This window comes from Galleria mellonella, unplaced genomic scaffold, assembly GCF_026898425.1.
Source record: "Galleria mellonella isolate WM207_F2 unplaced genomic scaffold, CSIRO_AGI_GalMel_v1 utg87, whole genome shotgun sequence".
Classification (NCBI taxonomy): domain Eukaryota; kingdom Metazoa; phylum Arthropoda; class Insecta; order Lepidoptera; family Pyralidae; genus Galleria; species Galleria mellonella.
The window spans coordinates 2,504,830-2,529,082 of NW_026442166.1; the positions used below are offsets into that span (position 1 = coordinate 2,504,830).

At 33.6% G+C, this 24,253-nt stretch overlaps 1 protein-coding gene across 1 annotated transcript in view; it reads left to right on the plus strand.

The window, feature by feature from the left end:
• The first annotated feature begins 528 nt into the window (after window positions 1-528).
• Window positions 529-24,253, plus strand: part of LOC113509447 (pikachurin-like) — a 110,425-nt gene continuing 86,700 nt past the window's right edge. Inside the window, exon 1 of the mRNA XM_052902118.1 lies at window positions 529-689. Coding sequence (XP_052758078.1) covers window positions 557-689 — 133 coding nt within the window. The 5' untranslated portion in view covers window positions 529-556. The remainder of the gene's footprint in view (window positions 690-24,253) is intronic.

Consider the following 24,253-nt stretch of genomic DNA (forward strand, 5'->3'; position numbering starts at 1 on the left):
CTAATATACCCTGTCAAGTCGACCTCTGTGAAGTCCCTCTGGAAACCGTCGTGGTTGATTAACTTGGGGGTATATAAAGACCGCTTATGACCTAGTTGTTTTACAAATTAAATTGAGCTAAAATCATAACTAAGACCAGCTAATTTGTAATCACGTGACCTAAACCTGTCAAATTTTTTAAAATTTGTAATATGCAGCACCCTGGTAAATTAATTATGATAAACAAACTTATTATAAGTTCTTATCTATCAACCCTTACCAGTATTTCATCAGTTTAAATCAATATTTATTTATTCATTAGTACATATATGTGTACATGGTGTACTTAATGCTAAAAGCATTCTCTCCCAGTCAACCATAGGAAAGTATAAGAATACTCGAATGCGGTACTAGTAATTATTGATATACATACATACTAAAATTACATATATAAACGAATAAATACATATAAATAACAATATGCTTGCGTGAAATACTAAAAAACTAAAAACTCAATTATTAATTTAGTTTTCTTCGTTGACAGACCAAGCGTGGGCCAGCCCGAGTATGGCCGGAGATGGCATGTCGTAGTGTTGCGATGGTCGCGCCGCGGGTCGCGCCGCTCGCCGCGCTGTTCGCCGCGCTGCTCGCCGCGGCTGCGTCGCGTGCGCCCACGCAGGAGCCGGTGCGCTTCGAGGCTGCGTTCCAAGGTTCGTAAATTTGTCTTTAACAGTTATTTTTTTTATAGATTACATATTTACATAAGTACTAGGTATACAATTTCACCAGTTGCCTTGTACCAGTGTTAGGCAGAACTATATAATGTACATCTGGAGGAATAATCCGGAACACCTAGGCCGAAATCAGTTCAGGAAATTCATTTAAAAATAGAAAAAAAAATTGTTCTTAATTAAAATTTTAAAAATCTATCTTATTTAGAAAGGAAAAAAGGATTGTTATCATCAGGGACAGTAATAGGGTCGTTAACCCTATTACTGTGTATATCTTGTTAGATCGACCTATGCGTGATCTTCCTGGAAACTATCGTGGTCTTTTCCTAGTGAATTAATCACGATAAGTCAACTGACCTGTCATTCTTCATTATCCTCACCTATCATCGCTCACTGGTTCCTCGCTAGCGTATATCGACAGTGTAAGCGGCATTTTATTTTTGTAATAAAACACTTTAGCCGGAAATTTTTAAATCCATTTACTTGCAACACTGAAAAACTCGTTTTGGTTAAAAACACGAGTTTTCAATTTTGATACGCGATACTTTGTATAATTTTTTTTTTTTTATAATGGCAAGATAAGATTATCGCCATAGCCACATAATGGTAAGTGATTATAAAATCTGTTTGGGTCGCAGATTCAACGCAATATTGCATCTAAGCTGCGGCCCACATTATACCGACTTATATAAACACTTTTTTACATCTCTCTTTAAGGAATCCAATTTAAATTTGGTACAAACTTTTTAACCCTAATCTGAATCTCATCAACAGTGTATGGCCATCCTCTGGCCAGAACTGGTAGTTCTGTGAGGAAATGCGGAGGGTGGTGGGTTTGGTGAGTTTATATCCCTAGCTATATTAAAGCTAAGGATATAAAGTCGAACAAATCGAAACATTCCATTGATTAATCGATATTTTATTTGTACTATTATTAAATATCGTTAGACTATCTTATTGCCGCGTAAATTGTTCGTTTGTTTACATTTTCAATAAATTCTATTAAAATTGACTATAATTGCTACGTTACTATAATTAAGTAAGCTTCAATATGAACGCTTTTAACGTTAATTACTATTAACATAAATCAGGAATTACATATTACATTTTTATTTATAATTTGTAATTATGAGTAAAAATGGAATGACGCGCCTTAAGTACCTACATAGGTATAATAAACATTTTAAACTTAGCGGTTACCATGTCAGCTAATCCTTGCTCAGTTCGTTGGTTAATCTACGTTTAATTATGTTCTAAGTCCTCAAGCGCGGGCTGTTTAAACAAAAAGTTTATGAACAAACAGCGAACATTTTTAATCAGCCGCCGATCCGCCGGCTCTGTCGCAAATTAAGGCACTTCTGTCATTGTTCGGATATTATATGCTGTTTGCTAATGGCTTCATACCTACGGGTTTTATTTGCATAGGCTTTCTCATCAGTTGCTTGGCTACATACAAGTCTTGTTGGACTTGTTGCTTTTTAGCCGAACGTCAAATAAAGAAGGGTAATGTTTGTTATAATGTCGTAAATTGTAATTCTAGAATTAATCTGACACAATTACAAATTTTGAACTTTTAAGTTATTGCAATATTAATACTTAGAAGCTTTATAATATTGGTATGTATATTATGGTGAAATATTCGATTATACTAGAGGGAGATTTTGTACAAAAGTCGTTTGCTTGGGTACCTCTGTCGTATTCGTGTTTCTACCGTGAAGCAGTTGTGTTTGCATAGGTGTGTTTCGGTTTAAAGGATATGGCAGTGAATTTACAGGGTACAGAGGAATAACATCTGAGTCCTCAGGAATGGCAATGCATAGGGGTATCATGGGCGAAACAGTATACTCTGTTATGTCCATGGTACTGCATACGTCTATAGGCAACAGTTACCACTTTCCATCAGGTGGGCCGTCAGTTTGCCATTCTAAGTTGCATAAAAAGTTCTCTTTTTTTAAGTTGAAACTCAAAAAGCCAAACGAGGAAATTCGCAAAACTGTATTATATTTTTTCTAACTCTTTAGCCCTGTTTTAGCCCTCTTTAACTAGGCGTGGACGAATCTATTGATAGTATCACTATCTTAACGACTAATAAAACAAGATGGCGACGACAGGTGTCTTGTTTTTCTCATGCAAACGCTAAACGATTCTATTGATAGATTCGTTTACCATCAGTCTAGACTAGGGTTTCTTTAACTTTTTGCAATCACAGATCACTTTTACAATTTAAACAATTCCACTGATCGCTGTCAAAAAATATGTCCTAAAATTTAGGAAAACGAAAAAAAAGCTGTTTTATATTAACAAAAAAAAAAAACTTTTATTGGTAGTTTCAATATATTCTATTGAATTCGCCACTTGACGACGACGATGCGTCTCGCCTAGTTTACTATATAACTCTCTAATAAATATTTTTATAGTTAACTGACCTACTAGTACTGCGAACCCCTGATGCACATGGTGTGGACCCCTGAGGAGTTCACTTTAAGGAATCCTAGTTAAATAAACGAGTATATTTCACACAAACTACCTTAATTTTTATTTCTTATAAACCGTAACAACAAATAAAAAAGTAAAGTAAAAAAAGACTTTTTCAGTGGATGATAATGAAATAGTAGCTCCGCCTGCGCTAACGGTATACGCTGGCGGGACACTAATGAAAAGGCAGGTCATTTAGCCTATCGTGATGAATACACCTGATATTCATCATGATGGTTTCCAGGGGGACCACGTGGAGTTCGACCTAACGGGGTATATTGCTAGCAATAGGGCTGGTAGTCTACATTGCTGGGGGAAAGGGATTGTTAGCAATGGAGTTTGACAGCCCAATTGCTAGCAATATGCCCTATTAAGTCGACCTCCACGTGGTTTCCCCGGAAACCAATTCTTGTTGAATTCGTCACGATGGGCTAACTGACCTGTTTCATCCTCACCTATCATCCTTCACTGGTGCCCCGCCGGTGTATACCGATAGCGCGGGTGGGGTTACCATTCCATTATCAAATCATAAAAAAAAGTCTACATTGCTAACAATCCCTTCCCCCTTAAATAAGTAGGTATAAAATAATTAATGCCATAAAGTGTCAGAACTTGCATTTAGACGTTTTTGTCTCGTCTCGCCGAACATTAATACAATATTTTATTATAAAATCTCCTCCATCGCCCAGTTTAATATTAATTTAAAGCACACAGCTTGATTTATTCAGACAATTAGAATTTTTGATTAGAATTACAGGGGTTTCGTAATTGCTTTCACGAAATTGCTAACGGATGAGTTTTCTTTGTAGTTTCATTATTGCCTACTGATAATTTATTAAAATCAATGTAGTTTTAAGTACTTAATCTTTGGACCTTAAGTAATTAATTAATTAATTGTGGTAGCTTATTATGTAGATATTATTTATTTATTTACTTCTTTATTGCACCATAAATAAAAATATACAATGACAAGTGAATAATTCAAGTGAAATACAGTAACATAAATACAGATTGAAATATACACATAAAGGTACAAAAGGCGGTCTTATAGGGCAATCTCTTACAGACAACCTTTAGTTAAAGGAAAACAGATAGAAAAGGGCAGGTGGCGCAAGAGTGTATTAATAATTTTCGTGCATAAAATACAAAAACATGTAATGCACAAAAATATCAAATACATATATATATATATATATATATATATATATATATATTCATATACATATATATATACAAGGAAATATGACAAATCTAGTCCAAAAATTACAAAGAAATGGAAAATTACTTAATCTAATGGATTTATTAAATACGTAATAATTATATGGGTCATACATATATTCCTTTTTAAAAGGCCGGCAGCACACCTGCAATGCTTCTGGTGATCATGGGTGTCGGTAGTCACTCTCAGGTGAGCCGCATGCTCGTTTGCCTCATGTGTTATAAAAAAAAAATAACCAAAGAAATCAAGCTAAGGCTTGAGGACCGGGCGATGTGTGACACTCTGTGCGTGTGAGACACAACCCAAAACGCTCAGACCCAAGCCAATACCGGAAAGATCGTTCAAAAACATTGCTCCGAGCAGTGTTCGAACCCGAGACTTCATTTATGCAATATTATAAATAATATTATATAGTCGATAAAATCAATTCTCGGAAATGCTCTTTATAAATAAAGGGAAGTAGGAGAGGAGGAGAGTTTTTTATCAATAAACAAGTTTTTTTAGTAGATGAAGATGGAATGCCGTTAGGGAAAGAAATAGAGAGGGTTAGAGATAAGAAATAAAAATACAGTAGCTTTTTTATGAGATGAAAATATGGTCGAAGCGAGACCAATGAATGACGATATGATGGTAGATTAAGAATCGAGTTTGTTGGCCCATCATGACGAATACACCTAAAATTAAACACGATGGTTTCTAGTGTGACTGCGTGGAGGTCGACCTGACAGGGTATGTAATAGAGCCCACTACTTCCTCTTCTTTGTTTTCGTTTAGATAAATAGAAACCCTTTATTGTTCTCTCAAAAGATTATAGTAGTAATCTTAGTAAAATAAAAAAAAAAGTGGTAACACTGAGAAGATCACGGGCGACATTATCACTGTCTCTTTCAGACAACCTTAAAGATTGAATAAACAATTTTTTTTCATCCGACTCTCTTGTAACTAATATTAAATTTCATAGCAAAAGAGTTATCATCGTGTGTAAACTGAATAAAAGTATTGTCTTTCTTTCATTCTTATTTTCTTCTGTAATTTAATACCACTCCTTTAATATTCACATCAGGCACAGGTGCGTTTCACCGCGGCAGTTTAATATCAGAATTATAGTCCGTGTTTTATTATCAAAATATAGAGTTATAAATCCGATCAATTTTAACATCGTAATGAAAAGACCGTAATCGATCCTTTCCAGAAATTACGCGTCATTCCAAGAGGGGTGAAATGGTATAAACCCCGTGTTTCCTTAGCCTCATTGCCAATAAAAGTAAGATATGATGGGCGGAACGTCGCTAAACATTTATGAGCGACCGACGAGTGCTGTTATCACGAAAATGAATTCTTTTCCAACGAATTATGACCCACTGAAAATCATTAGGGACTCTATTTCGTGATTATTTTCCCACGCGTCGCTTATATTTTTCTTAAGAGATTCTTCTGATGCTTTCGTTATGTGTTAACGTGTGTCAAGTTATTAACTGTTGATTAAACATTTGTTTTGTCGTAATTTCTGTTGAATTGAGAAAAATTTATACTTTATGAGTAAAAATGTTTCTTTTTTATAAAAAGTAATGTAATAAATGGCTCTTATTATAATCCCCCGACCTTTACCCAAATCAAATCTGCAAATCCGACCAAGTAATATGGCGACATTTTTACGTATAATTTGGCGGGAGAAATATTTTTCCTACATTAACCGTGAAACAAGCGGTCAAGGAAATATCTGAGAAATGCCAAAATATTAGGCTTTCGTTCGATAAATAAGACGTTGGCTTCGAGTATTGCTTGAGCCAAGTGCCTTTCACGCTCGACTTATGTTAGTAAATCGAGTGCGTGCAGTTTATCGATTAGGAATCAATTGAGTCGAAGAAATTTATAAATATCAGTACATTATTACTGACCTATACAGGCTGCACATTTTATAAATATGTCATATTGTTTAGTTAAAGAAAATCTTAGAATTTTACTATATTAATCTATTTTCATATACAAGAATAGATTTTGAGAGAAATTTTTACAATTTTTATTAATTTTAACACTGCTGAATCTCCCTCTTGGGGGGTTTTGCCAATAGTTGCCATGCTTGGCAGGTGGATTGGCAACTGCAGTTAGGCTAGAGATGTTTTAAGACGCTGCTGCCCATTTCTCTCCCTCCCCTCGCCCTCCCTTAGTCGTTTCTTACGACACCCACGGGAAAGCAAAGGGTGGCCTATTCTATGCCGTACTGTAAGTGACTATTGCCGCTAAATTAAAATTATCATCGTTTTCCCCCATAAAATCCCTATCCCCTAGGGTAAAAGGAATAACACATTGGTAGCATGCCACTGCAGTATGCCCGGACAAAAAAAGTAAGAACTCGAGGCCAATTCTTGCACACCCTACCTTATCCCCATAAAAAATCCATAGTATATCCTCTATTATACCTTCTTGGAGACTCAGGTTGTTTAGATTCAAATTTTTTTATGGATGATAATGGAATGGTAGCGTTGCCTGCGTTAACGGTAACGGTTGACGAAGCACCAGTGAGGGATGATAGATGAGCCTATCGTGATGAATAAACCTGAAATTCAGCACGACGGTTTTCAGGCGGGACCACGTAGCGGTCAACCTGACAGGATATATTGCTAGCAATGGAATAGGTAGTCGGCATTTCTAACAATCCTTTCCCCTAAGGTATTATGTCTTCGTACACCGAGATTTCACTGCCAGATCTTTTCAAATCTTATCAAAATTTATCCTGTCAAGTCTGAGCGTATTAATTCAGTTAATTTGCAAAGTTTGAGATTATTTTTTCCCGTAAACAAAATAACGGTCGGGGGAAAATACGAAAACAATTATTTCGCATCATTATGTACTTAGGTAGGTACTTATTAATTTAACTTTGAACGCTAACAGAAAAATGCTCAAGTAAACACCGTTAAAAGAAAATGTTATAAAGCTAGAATACTAAAGGATGGTTTATAAGGGTAACCGTTTAGCCGTCAGTTTGTTTTTTTTGTTTTTAAGATTTTAAATAAGTAAGTATTTTTTTTATATTATTTTTGTTTACAAATATAATGGTTCTATAAACAACTTCTTTCAAATTTTTTTTTAGTTATTCATTAATATTAGTGTTACTGCTAGTTCGCCTGTCAAGCATAACAAATATTGACAAAGTCCCTTAAGGGAGAGGGCTTATGTTCAGCAGTGGACAGTTAAAAGTTGATATGATGATGATGATGATGATTAGAATTAGTACATGTATGTCTACAAAGCGGACTTTAAAGCTAAAGGAATTCTCTCCCACCTCGACCTCAGGGAAGTGTCGGAATATACGAATGCGGTACTAGTAATAATTGATGTACATACATACTGAAATTTACATTTATAAACAAATAAATATATATAAATAACAAATATAAAGTTAGCTACATTATTAGAGAGTAACACAGAGTATATATTATTGTCTATGTGTCCGTGCGAATCCGGGCCGGATCACTAGTAATACATTTTTTTTATACAACTTAGAATAGCAAACAAGCTGACGGCCCACCTGATGGAAAGTGGTAACCGTCGCCTATAGACATGAGCAGTACCATGGACATAATAGAGTATACTGTTTCGTCAATGATACCCTCCATACATACTAATACATTACATGACGCCTGCTTTTTTGTGTACAATCCCATACACACGACATTTTTTACCAACTCTGAGCTAAGTATGAAAATTAATTTCACATTCAATATTACAATATTTATGTATTACTTATTAATAACATTATAAAGAGGAAAGATTTTTTTTTTGTTTTTTTTTTTTTTTATAAATAGATAGATACTCTTTATTGTTTCCTCCAAAAGATTACAATAGTAAACTTATTATAAATATAAATAATTACAAATTACTCGTTGTGTAATGTAAATACACAAATTACTCGACTGATATAAAAAATATTCCACTTATAAAAAGCTACATTATCAGCCAGTAACATACTCGTATATAGCTATATGTAGATTTATTTCGAAAATTCTGTCTATCAGGTTTAAGTTGGGCCGTTTCGCTAGTAATTTTATAAAAAGTTTGAAGGGTGGAATATGGCGTGAATTTACAGGGTACAGAGGAATAACACCTGAGTCCTCAGGAATGGCAACGCATGGGGGGTATCATGAGCGAAACAGTATACTCTGTTATGTCCATGGTATTGCTCATGTCTATAGGCGACGGTTACCACTTTCCATCAGGTGGGCCATCAGTTTGTTTGCCATTCTAAGTAGTATAAAAAAAAGTTATTGGTGAAAATTTGTTAACTAAATGTGAGTTAAATAGGAAACCTTTATTGCTTCATCTTTGAAAGATCTGTTATGAAAACTATCGATCAATTACTTATACGCACAATTTCTTATCTCAACGTTTTTATTGTATTGTATTATATTGTAAAATCTTTATTGTACACAATATTGTACACAATTCATATGTATTAGTTTATCCATATATATTAAAAGTAATGTTTATGTATTATATGTGCATCTTATGTGTATATTATATTTATATTGTGTATTGCCTTAATGTGTTACTATAATTGTCACATATTTTTCACCACACCTGCCCTTCATACGCTTTCTGTTTTTACCCAATGGTTAGCTTGTAAAGAATGCCATATGGCATTAAGCTCGCCATTTGTGCAAAATTTTATTGTGCAATAAAGAATAAATAAATAAATAAATAAAATATTGGATACATTAAAAGATTTAATATAGCTTTTATATTCGTCTTTTGTACACTGTGCCTGTCTATTTGTGGTCTACTTACGTACTATACTCATTCTATATTCACCGTGTGGTGTAGATACAAGCTCGAATTCACTGTTACCGATTGGCAGTTCATTTAGAATCCTACTACGTATTGTATTAAAAATAAATAGAATAAAAATAACTTTTATTCGAATAATAAAATCATAAAATTTCTATGTGAATTTACAACAGTTAGGTTTAGTTTGGTTAGGGTTTTTAAAAAACATTGAGTAAATTTGTCATCAACATCGTTTACCATAGTTTCGATACATATTAGTGAAGTAGAAATAATCAAGAAATAAATGGCTTTTAAGAAATGGCGTTTTTAAAGGCCTTTTTGAAGAGGCCAGGTTCCCCTGGAAAATAATGTTAAATACACAATGTGTTTAAGAGTATTCTACTGATGAAATGGAATATTTTATTTTAAATACATCGGTCGAAAAATGTTAAAAAAGAGTACAATTACTTAAGTACGCTCTTTTACTTTCGACTGTCTTAAAAACTGGAGGTGCTGTATCATGGGATGCAGAAATATTTTTGTTGTTCCTCTTATAAAAAAAAACTAACAGGTGTCTCTTAAAAGGAAAGTTACAAAAGTCTGATTTTCACAAAAATATCTTTAGTAAGTAGTAATAACTATATATAATAATAGTAACTAAGTAAAAGTTACTGCATACTTTGATCTAATTCAAAATAATTAGAATTCTAAACTTTAAAATACGTTTTGCGTATAATCGATTCATTTGTTTATTTCCTGTTCTTTGCCTTTATTTTAATTTTCCTTTTTCTTTAATTTAAAAACTAGTAAAATATATTAAAATTTTTGAAAAAATAACAAGCTGAAAACTGAACTGTGAAACTGTGTAGTGCTGTGTTTGTTGAATTTTAATTAATTTCTTAGTTTTCGGTAATATAAAAAATTTTACTGGTAAAATTTTTAGAACCTATTAATGAATACGAACACTAGTTGTAAGGAATACATTTAGTTAACGTATATTACCAGTGAAATTGAATATTTTTTCTAAAGACCGACCTATATTTGGTCGAAATATAACGAAATAACCTCCCTTCTATACTAACATATTGCGTAATCCCATACGTACTAATAGTTACTTGACAAATAGACGTGACGTTGCATTGTCAGTTATATTTTATGTTTTCCTGTCTGCAGTCAACTGGCAGATAACTCCATATGGTGTTAAATCCACTATTTACACTATGTAGATACAATAGTTTAATAAATAAATAAATATTTTATGGAGAACTTAAAATATTTCGTTTTTCGTCTTATGTTTCTTTGTTTATATACATACACAATTCTGAAGGTAACTTACTATGTTTATCGATTCTGACTCTATCCGGAAACTTTATTACTTTAGGAAATGTTTCTTTTGGTATTGAGTTTCGGTGTTTTCCAGCGCTAACAGAATGGATATTTTTCGCAGTTTTGAGTAAAAATTGTTTGAAGAAATTGTTGGAGGAAAGTATAATGGGTTTGACATTTTGGTAATTTTTTTGGACAGTTTTGGTACTTGTAAACTGTACAGAAGTATATAACTATAAATAGTATACCATAAAAGAGGGTAGCAAAACAGAATGTGATAAGAGAAGGGAGGTGAGCTAAAATAGAAATAGAAGAAATGGCCTTTTTATTTCGTCGTTCATTTTGTGGCACATGGAAAAACGTATTGAAAAACGACACAAATTTGTGGTAAAAGTCTTGATTTATTATACTAATATATACCTAATGAATATTGCAAATCGATTCGGAGAATTAATATTTGACTTTTGGGTAAAAATCAAAATTCGCAACTGGCAACCCTGAATGAATGAATGAATGAATACATTCATTTAGGAGAAACATGGCAAGTGTATTGGTAATTCCAGTGATCACGATATCACCCTGTGTATGTAATGTAATGAATTCTACGTGGGTGCTTTCACGAACAAGTAGGTGTCAGCCCACAAGCAATTTCCAACAGTAATATTCGTTTATTGTATCAGGTTTTATTTTTAGAGGGTAATATCGAATCCATTAGACCATACTTTTACGGTGCCATAAATTAATTTTTTTTTCCATTACACTTCTATTAAAGTAAAAAAGATAATGTGAATTCATTAATGTTTTCGTGGTATAAATTTAATTTTTTATTATATTATTTTATTTATTTAAATAACTTTATTGACCAAAATAAAATAAGGAACAAAAGGCAGAGTTAATGCTAATAGCATTATCTACAAGTTTACTTTAGATATTATATATAATAAGAATAATGGACCTACAAGTAATAAATACTTTGACAAATAATATTTAATAAAGAACAGCGTGATCGAATAGAGAAAGAAAATTATAAACGCATTATGTACTTGGATTCATCATCTTCGACCCACCTATTCAGGAAATAAGGTTTGAAATTGTACGCAGATAATTTTTTGAAGGAAGCTACGTTAGATCGCACCACTTCAACCGTAGATTTTCCATAAACGTTTCAAATAGCACGCTCTAGTCTAGCTTTTATCAAGTACAGTTACCAGAAAAAAACTAGGCATTTGAATTAAATGAAATTTATTTGCTAGAAATATTGTAAATAAGATGTTGCATTTGTCATATTTACAAGATGTTCATTATGATTCGCCAAATCAAATGATATGTAAATATTAATCATTCAAATAAGAATTATATATATATATATATATATATATACACACATAAATATATATATATATATATATATATATATATATATATATATATATATATATACAACATATATACATATAACAGCAGACAAAAACATTCTTGTAAATTTGATAGAAGGTGATCTTATCTAAAAATTGAGATAAATTGAAATCCCTTTTAAATTGTCGGGCCAAGGGAGAGATAGTGGGATTTGACTACGTTTCTTTAAGGTAATGAAGGATTGAGCGAAATAGAGCTGTTACTCCGTCTGACCAGCTCGTTTCATGGCAAAAGATCCAAAATATGCAGTCCATCGATGGGCCGTTTAAGTAATAAACGTAAAGTGATTCGCATACTCGTATAAAACTTAGTTCTGTCGACCGTACTCTGTTTCCGATGGAAAGCTTTTAGATAGCTACTAGTAAGTATTTTAGACATTATTTTCTCTCGTTGGCTTTAAAAAGGTTTTCCTTAGATATCTAGTGACCAAATTGGTTTTAAAACGAGCATTTTAGACGTAATGGGATTAGATGTATGCGAGGAGCGTGGACTTTAACGTGGATAAGTTGATAATTTGAGGTTTGAGAAATAGAGATATTGCTGGTAGGAAAAATAAGCAATTTTATTAGAATGAAAAACCTTCCTTTGAAAAAGCGATAAGGCATTCAATACACAAACAAAATGTATTGAAATAAGCACCTACACATGGATCAGAAGAACAATAAATTATCCAAGTACATCTTCACACATAAATCACAGGGAATGTTCCTAACATTTTGCGTTGAAACGCACGAACACTTTCCTATTTATAAGGCGTTGAATGCCAAGCAGAAATAGTCCAGAATATTAATAACCAGGAAATGTAGGGCTTCGCAATGTTGGTAACAATACCGAACTAAGAAAGTGGGTTGAGATAGTGAACGCGAAAAGGTTAAGAGCGTCCTTACCCTTGGTTGGGATCACGAGTTATAATAACATATACCTATTGTAGAGATGTTACAGCTATTTTACAGTATCCACTTGACTCGGGTCAGAGGCGTTGTATGAGAATTGTCAACGGTCCTAAGCTCACAAGCGGTATTGCGTCCCTAATGTAATGTAATGCAAGTGCGATTCCATTATCCGCACTTTGCCTCTCAGTTGGGTCGTTATGCATGGCTAACATAGTTATCCCAGCTCCATCCAGAAGCTTCCTGGTATATTCATAGGCTTCGAGGAGCGATCTCACTGTTCTAAGAATATTTGTTGGAAGATCATGGCTATGCTGATCAAGATTATGTAGCCGATAAGCAGCCTATCATATATAATATAAGTATTGCTTGAAACGATTGTGGATCGTTATTGTCCCTTCATTACTCTGAGATTTTTGTATTATTTTATCTAGATCTAGTAATTATATTGAAATTCTTAGGTAATAAAGGTACGTAGGTAAATCATGGCTAGATTTTTAATGGATGATAATGGAATGGTAACCCCGCCTGCGCTAATGGTATACGCTGAGGAATGATAACCGAAAATTATAAGGTTTTTTTTTGATGGGTGTAAATGGTATGGTAATTCCGCCAACGCTAACGGGATACGCTGGCGGAGTACCAGTGAAGGGTGATAGATGAGAATGAAAACAGGCCAGTCAGCCCATCATGATGAATTCATCAGGAATTAACCATGATAGTTTCCAAGGGGAACCGCGAAGAGGTCGACCTGGTTGGGTATATTGCTAGCAATGGGATTCTCAGTCTCCATTACTGACAATCCCTTTCCCCCTGAAAATTAAAAGGTAAGCCAGTTAGCCCATCGTGATGAATACACCTGGATTTCAGCATATTGGTTTTCAGGGGGACCACGGGGAGGTTGACCTATATGTATATTGGCTAGCAATGGGACTAGTCTGCAATACCAACAATCCCTTCCCCCCAATCATGGCTAGTTTGGTCTGTCTACTATTGATGGTTTGTGAATCTTTAGTGAATAGGTACATATTAAAATCCACGTGTAGACTATTAGTTACTGAAGGTATGCCCCTAAAAGAATTTTTATGCAACTTAAAATGGGGAAGAACTGATCTTCTACTTAAGGAAAAGAGGTAACCGACGTTTATAGACATGAACAGTACTATACATAGAATACTTTGTGGTGTTAATGGCTCCTTTCATGCATTGCTATTTTCTAAGACGTGTTATGCTTCTATACTCTGTAATTTCACCGCTGCTTATTTCACGTTTCATACGCTACAATATTAAATTATATAGATAAGACATCGAGTATCAAAAACTTTTAGTCAGCAATTTAATGTTTGATTTATTTTTTATATAAAAATAAAATGCGCTATTGTTCAGTATTGCAAGTATTTGGATTAAAAGGTTCCTTAGACCTGTGAGGTTACTCTGAAAACAAATTACAATATTTCGATATTGGGTTGCCAGATTAGCGACATAATAGTTCCATATTGTTCTAATAAATGCATATTAGTGTAACTTGACAATGCAAACTATTGTAAATCGATCCCAATTCTAATCTAATTCGTAATTGCTATTTCATAGTCAGTACAAAATTGTCATTGGCAATAGATTGGGTCGGGGGGAAAGGGGTTGTCAGCAATGGTTTTTGACAGCCCCATTGCTAGCAATATGCCCTATCAGGTCGACCACCACGTGGTTCCCCCTGGAAACCATCGTGAACAATTCTTGTTGAATTCGTCACGATGGGCTAACTGGCCTGCACCATCCTCACCTATCATCTTTCACTGGTGCTCCGCCGGTGTATACCTATAGCGCGGGTGGGGTTACCATTCCATTATCATCCATAAAAAAAAATAGATTGGGTTGATATCAGATTAGATTCAAAAGTAGACCTACAGAGGTCGGTTTTTTTAATTTGAATTTGGTACTTTTTTTCTGATACGATATAAATATATGATACGATATAATATACATGGATGTGTTGCTTATACGTATCTTATATATATCTGATACGATATAATATACATGGATGTGTTGCTTATAAATTAATAATAATAATAATAATAATATTTATTTAATTAGACAACATAAGGCCCATTTTGTTAGTTACAAATTGACTTAACCTATGTTAGTAAATGAGCGGTCATAACGCTCTTACATTGATAACCTGTCCCACCCAATATTTTAGGATGGGACAGTCCATTTTATCAGCAATTGTCTTCAGGACACTGTTTGAGCTAACACGCACCCTATATAATATACATGTAATTTTTTTTATTCCACTGAGGTGGCAAACAAGCATACGGCCCATTTGATGGTAAGCGGTTACCGTAGCTTATGAACGCCTGCAATACCAGAGGTATTACGCGAGCGTTGCCGAATCTGAAGAAACCTCTTTACCCTCCTTCTGAAGAACCCCATGCTGTATAATTAAAATGGCGGCCATTTTCAATTATTTCAGAACGAAAACATATTGTATGTACTTAGTTGTCATCAAACTATTCAGTAAAGTTAGCATCATTACCAATCATTACGCATTGTTTTTTTTTATGCAACTTAAAATGGCAAACAAGCTGACGGCCCACCTTATGGAAAGTGGTAACCGTCGCCTAAAGACATGAGCAATACTATGGACATAACAGAGGATACTCTTTCGCCCAAGGTACCCGTCATGCGTTGCCATTTGTTTTGTTCTTTTAAATATATTCGTAACAATTTTGTATTGTATTATATTTAGTAATTATATTTCTAGATATTTTAATTTTTAATGGATCTGTTTAAATCGAAGCATTTGGCGTTCCATTGTTTCTGCCTACCCTAATGGGAGACAGGCGTGACGGATATGTATGTATATTTTATTTTGCAATTTCACTTTATGAAGTTATCCCACATACTTAATATTAACTGGATATACTAGTAACCCGATTTACCCACATACGCACGAATAAAAAAGTTTACTTTTTTTAGCGAAAAATTTGTACGAAAACACTCTATCTGTTTAATTTAAGGCTGTAAGATTACGCAAGAGTCGCGGCAGAAACACGAGCGTTTCACAAGTATCCAAGACGTGTTAAGTACAGTTTCCCTGTGCACGCAAATAGTGTCTGAATGCGAAGTACATATATATATATATATATATATATATATATATATATATATATATATATATATATATATATAATTGAATTGATCGCAGATAAACCCTCTGTTACGGGGTGGGTCAGATGAGACTTTTTAAAAAGAATATTATTTAAATTAACACGAGTCTTTATTATAAAAATTAGTAAAGCGTCTTGTTCGTCTGAGGTTCTAATCCGGTCTGAAAATATATCGAAAAATCGCTGGAAATGAATGGTATAACGCATACATTATTGTTAACCGTTGACTGTTTCGAAAATGCAGTTCAGCACTTTTATATTCGTATGTTGTACATAGCCACGGCTATGTAACAGCTCGCTAGCCCAAGTACGGACGAACGGAAAAAGTAAGAATCATAGATAATCCTAGTTACATTTTTTATTAGATCATAGACTAAGAAATTGATATCCTGCCTATTAAGAATAAATTATGATTAATTGAACTAAATATAAAAACAAGATGTAGACATGTTAAAACATATTGCGTAAACACTCCCTTTGGTAAATGCTAATAAATCCGATTTTATACTGTTCAGTATTTCATAATAAAGTACCTACTTAGTTCTAACTGAAAATTTCACAAGACATACTGAAGTTTGCCCATTGTATTTACACAGTACCAAAGTTAGCGAGTTTCGCGCGAGATCCAAATCTTTGCGGATAAAAATTTTAATCTTGCCCCTCAAAGTATGGAGGCGGGGTGCCCTGACACCCCCTAAGCCCCAGCTAACCCCATGACCGTACTATTTCAGGGAACAATGGAGCTATTATCTTGCCAAATTGAATGAATAATTAAATCATCGCGTGCCTGACGCACAGAATGTACGATTTGTTCTATAATTATGTTTGATGTTCCAGTAATTGTACGGCGCGGACAGACTTCTCACTCGATTATGATTGATGATAATAATACCTAACGTATATAGAAATGTTTATAATTTAACACTCGTTCTGATTTGGGGAACGGGCCAAGAGCGAGCTGGCTCGAAAGGGAAAGCGTAATTGTAACAGGGTTTTGCTTTGATAATAACAATTACGTTGCGCGTTGAAAATCAGTGGTTTGCTTATTAGGCAAATACTTCTCTCAGATATTGCCGTTTTGCGTCGCTTTGGTACAGATATTACATTTTCACATATACGTATATTTTCATATATTACGTAAAAAAATTACATATATCTCCCTTATGTTAAAGATTGTTTTTTTTTTTTTGTTTAAATTTCCATAATTTTTGTATTATTCCTAGATGCAAATACAGAGTTTATCTATTTACTAGGTACATCTGTTGTGACAAATTTTATAATATTCTATGGGACTTAATGCGATTAAAAAATAAAAGAAATATACTTTGTTTTATCAATGGAAAGAATGTTATTATACACGGGGATCGAACCCATAACCGGCGGTCTTTAAAGTACATCACCAAGGCCGTCTAAATATTAGTGGACCAAATTTTAAATTAAGGTACATAAAATTTTTCCCCGTGGAAATGAATTAAAATGATGTAGTGGCCGCAAAGAGAGTAGTTAATTGAATAACAGAGGAGGTACGGTACATTGGGGGGTTTAGAGAAATTGCGGGTGTTGCCCGTTGTTGCATTGCACTTTCGTCTAATATTTCCACAGCGCAACCTGGCGGTGGAAAAGAATTTATTTATTTTATTCTTTATTGCACCTAATACGTAAAAAAATATAATGATAATTAGAAAATACGGTTTAAATGTAGCAGGATAAAGTACAGATCAAAATATATTAGATTTAAGGGTATAAAAGGCGACTTTATTGCTAGGGTATACTGAAAAAAATAAATGCATATTTTTATTGATTTTTTTTAAATACGATGTATTTTTTTATTTAATATTTTTGCGAATACAATACGCAGTAGGATAAGAAAGGCAATAAATATTAGGCAAATCTGTTCATATAAAATGCATGTCAACATTTCACGGGTAATAGGCGTATTAAATCAAATATGGCCGACGAAATGGGCGCCATCTGTGTGCGAGGTGAAGCCGTATCTATTATTATAATTACCACTGCCGGCTCCCCAAGGAAGGAAGCGTGATTCCGGTGCGGAAACAAGGAAGATTGGATGAGGTGGGCATTAACAGAAACAAGGAATTGAGTGTTGCCACTTATCTTGGTACGAACGAAGTAGGTATTGTTATTAATATTTCAAAAGTGTTGCCACTTAGATACCTCGGTGGAATAACTATTGTTATTGTTATTTTAATGTGGCCACATTTCTTCATTTATGGGGTTTCGTATTGGGAAAATGATATCGTAATAAAAGAAAAAAAAAGGAAATACGTTATAAGCATGCGGAAAATGAAAGCTGGCAATGACGTCAATGAGTATCGGTATGGCATTTTGCAATATTTATATGTACTTACATTTCCACATTACTCTCATCTTATTCATACTTATTACTTTAATTATGCCATCTCTTTTAAATTACCTATTTGATAACTAGTTTTTACCCGCGACTTCATCCACGTAACTGGGATATATGTTAACTGACTGAAATAAAAAGTAGCCTATATCCTTCTCTACCCCATATTGTACGTGTATAATAAATATCATAGTGATTGATTGAGCCATTAAGGTGTTATAAGGTAATAAACAAACATACTTATACTTACAAATATACATTTATAATATTAGACTAGTATAGCCAATAAGAAGAACATAGCCAATGTGTGAAGTTGTTGTATTTGAAACATATTATTTAGTAGTAAGTAATTCATTTAAGTTTTATATCCTTTTTTAAGCGTTTTGTACCTTCTCGAGAAAATTACTGTTTTGTGCGTTTTGTATATGTATGTCTGAATATTTGTACAAAGTTTTATTGTGCAATAAAGAATAAATAAATATTTACTATGCATCTCTAAGTTATAAAATAAATTAGGAGTTTGAAGTCGATTGCTTGGGTATCTCTGTCCCATTCGTGTTTCAACCGTGAAGCAGTTGTGTTTGCATGGCTGTGTTTCGGTTTGAAGGGTGGGATATGGCGTGAATTTACTGGGTACGGAGAAATAACACCTGAGTCCTCAGGAATGGCAACGCATGGGGGGTATCATGGGCGAAACAGTATACTCTGTTATGTCCATGGTACTGCTCATGTCTATAGGCAATGGTTACCACTTTTCATCAGGTGGGCCGTCGGCTTGTTTGCCATTCTAAGTTGTATAAAAAAATTCACGTATCATGTTAGAATATCGTAGCTTAAAGCCAAATCAAAGCTTAATACAAACAAAAGTTTTATTATGTGAACATGACAAACGAAACCACATTTTTCACAGTATCATATATATACATATATATATTTTTATTTATGTATTGTTTTATTTTATTATTTATGTATTATTATTATTTACATATGTAGGTGTATACAGTTACCTTTTATTGTATTATATGTTTTAATTTTAACTAGGTATTATTGAGTTTTATCTTTAGCTGTACGATTTTTATCCTTAAATATTCTATATTTTTCTTTCAACTTAGTAAAGGTTGACAGTAGGAGATCCCTATATGGGATAAGTCCATTGTATATTAAATCTATTAATGTGTTCAATATAAATTATGTACAGTAAAGATTTTATAGATAGATAGATACTCTTTATTGTTACCTCCAAAAGATTACAATAGTAAACTTATTATAAATATAAACAAATGGAGAAAACAATGGGCGACCTTATCGCTAAGAGCGATCTCTTCCAGGCAACCTTTGGATGGAGAGGAGTAATTATAAACAATTTGGTGGGAGGCACGATGAAAAATTTTGTTAGTTCTAGATATGGGAGATGTAATACATGTAATAATATAAAAATTATCCCTACTCATTATTATATATATATCGTATATATATATATATATATATATATATATATATATATATATATATATATATATATATATATATATGTATATATATACACACACACAAATATATATAACACATCTAACACATATACAAATAGACATACATACATACACACATACATTTTATAATACAATACAATCATTTTTTAACAAAAGAAGGTAATTTATGATTAGAAACGGAGTGATTCTCTTACGAGTCAGCGCTAGAGAGCAATTGCTGCGAAATGATGATAGATAAGAATTATAAGTCCATCGTGACGAATTCTTTAATACTTAACCGTGATGGTTTCGACAAAGCCATATGAAAGTCTACCCTAAAGTGTTCATTTCTAGTAATGGGGCCGCAAGTCCCCAACACTAACAATTTCCCCTTCTCGTTATACCAAACTATGTATGACGGCTTTTCATTTATCTCAAAGACATATGACAAAGACATAATGCAATATATCAAAGTTGAAGATTGTAATACTAGGCTACAAGGCAGAGTTTCCGGGTGATTGATTAACAGACGAACACATTTCTCATTCTGTTAACAGATGACAGCGGTAAGGTGGGCGCTAGAACAACAAATATTTAATATTAATAATACTTACTTATATCCTTAAATATACTTACTTATCCTTACTTATATTGGATATCGCAGAAGCTACCAGAGGGAGACTTTCTACAAAAGTCGTTTGCTTGGGCACCTCTGTCCTTTTCGTGTTTCTACCGTGAAGCAGTTGTGTTTGCATGGCTGTGTTTCAGTTTGAAGGGTGGGATATGGCAGTGAAGTTACAGGGTACAGAGGAATAACACCTGAGTCCTTAGGAATGGCAACGCATGGGAATTATCATGGGCGAAACAGTATACTCTGTTATGTCCATGGTACTGCTGATGTCTATAGACGACGGTTATCACTTTACATCAGGTGGGCCGTCAGCTTGTTTGCCATTCTAAGTTGTATAAAAGAATCTTTGGAAAACTTGAATACTGTGTTTAATTACCTCAATAGTGTTTCTCAACTCACTATAGGTATATCGAAGTATTGAAGTGTATGTACAGTAAGTAAGTAAGGCTACGATGTCTATTCGAGTACAGAAGAAGAGTATGAAACCCATCCCTAGGTGTAAAACATGGTGACGTCATATCCCCGAAACTCTTCACAGCTGCAGTGGAAGATGATTTCAAATCCCTGCACTGAAAAAGATGCATTATAAACATCAATGGCGAATACGTCACTCACCTTTCATTTGCCAATAAAAAAAAATATTGTTATCACGGCGGAATCCCTGGAGGCTCTGAATACTATGCTATTTTTTTTATGGGTGATAATGGAATGGTAACCCCACTCGCGCTATCGGTATACACCGGCGGGGCACCAGTGGAGGATGATAGGTGAGGATGAAGTAGGTCAGTTAGCCCATCGTGACGAATTCAATAAGAATTGTTCACGATGGTATCCAGGGGGAACCACGTGGAGGTAGACCTAATAGGGTATATTGCTAACAATGGGGCTGTCAAACTCCATTGCTAACAATCCCTTTACCCCCAAATACTATGCTATTAGTAGAGTATTATAGGTAGATGAACATGGACAAGACTAAAATCATGTCTAACGTCTATGTCACACTTATACCGGTTATGATTGAGAACATTACGCTCGAAGTTTCGACTAGACAAGTTGTCCCAGGTATACATACTCGTCGACAACTTCGATCGCGAGGTTACATAAGTTTTTGGCAATATTAAAGTTTATGCTGGCCCTTATATTAATTTAGTTAGATCTAAAACTATAATTTAGCTTAATCGAAAAAAAAAAAATTATAGTACACGATTCCGAGTTCTAAATTCAAATATTTTCAATATAAAATGTCTATGGAACGTCTCGTCATTCATCAGTGTGCGTGTGAGTGTATATTTGAGTGTGTTCGTGATTAAAGTCGTTATTTGTACACACTCGATTCTGCATTCGAAATTCAAACGTTTATTAAGATGGATGTCGCGGGTCGTATTTGCGGATCCGAACCTACTTCTTAATAATTTAGTAGTTGCAGTCTTATTTGCAATAAATAAATTATTTACTTCACTATAATATATTAGTGTTACGCGAGGGAGGCAGCTAGGCATCGGAATAAATATTTATGGGTGACCGAAAGAACGTAACATAAACAACTCACATGTTAATGCCGTCAAGTTGAGTGTGTACATAGCTTCCTTGTTCTTGCATAAAATATCTAAGAAAAAAGTAAAAGATTCAGTGTCTGATAAAATTAGTAATTTATTTATTTAAGACTAATAGCAATACGTAATTACTTACTTAAAAAATAATTTAACAGCCACTAAAGTTTGCACAAATGTAGGTATAATACAAGTGAAGGGAACACAAAATTAAACAATACTATTGAAAACTACAGCAACATTGTCAGTAGCAAAGCTCAGATATCAACAAAGCCATCCGCAATACATTATTTAAGAATAACTCCTAGATATGACTATAAAAAAAGGAAGTAAAATTTAAAAATAAATTTAAATAAAAAATAACTAAATTAAAGCAAATTAAAACTTCTAATTCTTTATGAAAGAGAAAATAAATAAATAAAAGAAATATATATAAAAAAAATGTGACAACTAATCAAAATATTAATTATACAGTGTCGCTATATGCCGTTTTATCTTGTATTGTAATAGAAATAACAAGGGGCATTTTTAAATAATGTTTTCAAATAATAAAACCAGTCAGGTGCGATTTAAATTTACATTTACAGTCATATTAGCTGTTACCCGTTTATTGCTGAATACAGGCCTCCCTCTATTGGGAGAGTTTTGCTAAGAGTTGGCAATCATAGTTAGGCTTTGGTGATGTTTTAAGAGGGACGCTGCTGTCCATCCCTTGACTATTAAGTTCTCTCAGTCGCCTTTTATACACGGGAAAGGAAGAGGTGGTTCTATGCTGGGACCTATATGACGACATAAGTATATAAATAAATAATATAAAAAGACCTTTATTGTATTTATCATATAAAATAGAGACCTAATAAGCAATTTCTTTTTTATCAATTTCGAGGCAACAGACACTTTTTAAGGACACGACCTTCAGTAATGAATTGGACGAAGAGAGAGAGAGAGAAACAATGTCTAATTGTTTATTTTGGGCCATAATTGTTGTTAAGAACTGGACCGCATAACTAACTTTGTTTTTGATGGTTTTTTAGATAATTTTTAAAAAACAGTGCTATTTTGAAACGTATCAAGTGAATAATAAATAAATCAAATCTTTTCTCTTTATAATATTAGTATAAATATGTTTTTTTGGTAAACAGGACAGTAGTAGAACCCAATTAATGCGTGCTCAGCGTGTACAAGCTTCGTGCTCACCTCCATTATTGTGGTACCATTTTTTGTACACGAAACAACTTTTAAAAGCAACAAAAGGTACGGGCTTAGTGTCAACGGATTTTAAAGTACATCGATTTTAGTTAATTTTAAACGTTCGCGATGTTGATACACATTTTAAATATACTATCGGGACTTAACGTGATGAAAAATTGTAGGTAAATAGTACTTTTTTTTTAACGAGGGAAAAGTCTTCAGAAAGAGACCCACCGCCAGCGGGATGACGATGGGTACTGTGGGATTTTTACCCACTAAAAACCACCTCGGTATTCCTCTCAGCGCCGTGTGCCGATGACTGGGGCTCGCGATAAATAAATAAAATAGTAACTCGAGGTAAAAAGTACCTAAATATATGATTATTAAGTTAGAATATATATAGAAATTATTGAGTATTTTTTTATTATACAATCCTTATTTTAAAAAAGGTGGTATGGTGATGATATCAGCTGTCAACTGTCGACCTGACCATATAATTTTAGACATAGTATATTTAAATAAACCCTTATAATGTTAACAGAGATTTAAAAGAGTAACTGTTGAGTTTCTTGCAGGTTCTTTAAAACAGATAACAGTCATCCGAACCTTGCAGTAGATTAAAAAAAGTAACGATTTAAAAGTGTTTGTAAACGAGTCTGTTTGAATAAAGATGATTTGAATTTAAAATTACCTTGGGTTTGCTTGATTAATAAAGTGTTCTATGTGTTATGATTTAACGTCTACTTTTGCACTGAGGATTCTTTATTTATTAAGACATAAAATTTATTATACATTTACTATATGGCATGTAGAAGAATATAGGCTATTATTTATTTTGTCAATGGACATTATTCATATCACGCGGACGAAGCGATTAGAAGCTAGTAAAATTAAAAATGTACCCATTTACCGCTAGCACTGGGACCATACGATCTTGCCTTCATTGCAGCGCCCCCTGCATACTATATTATGTACAATTAGTCTTTGTCGACCACGTTAAGAACCCCAGCGCAATATTGTGTGTACACTTTTTTCCTTAAGACGATTTGAATGATTTTCTTTCCTGTTTGATATTTA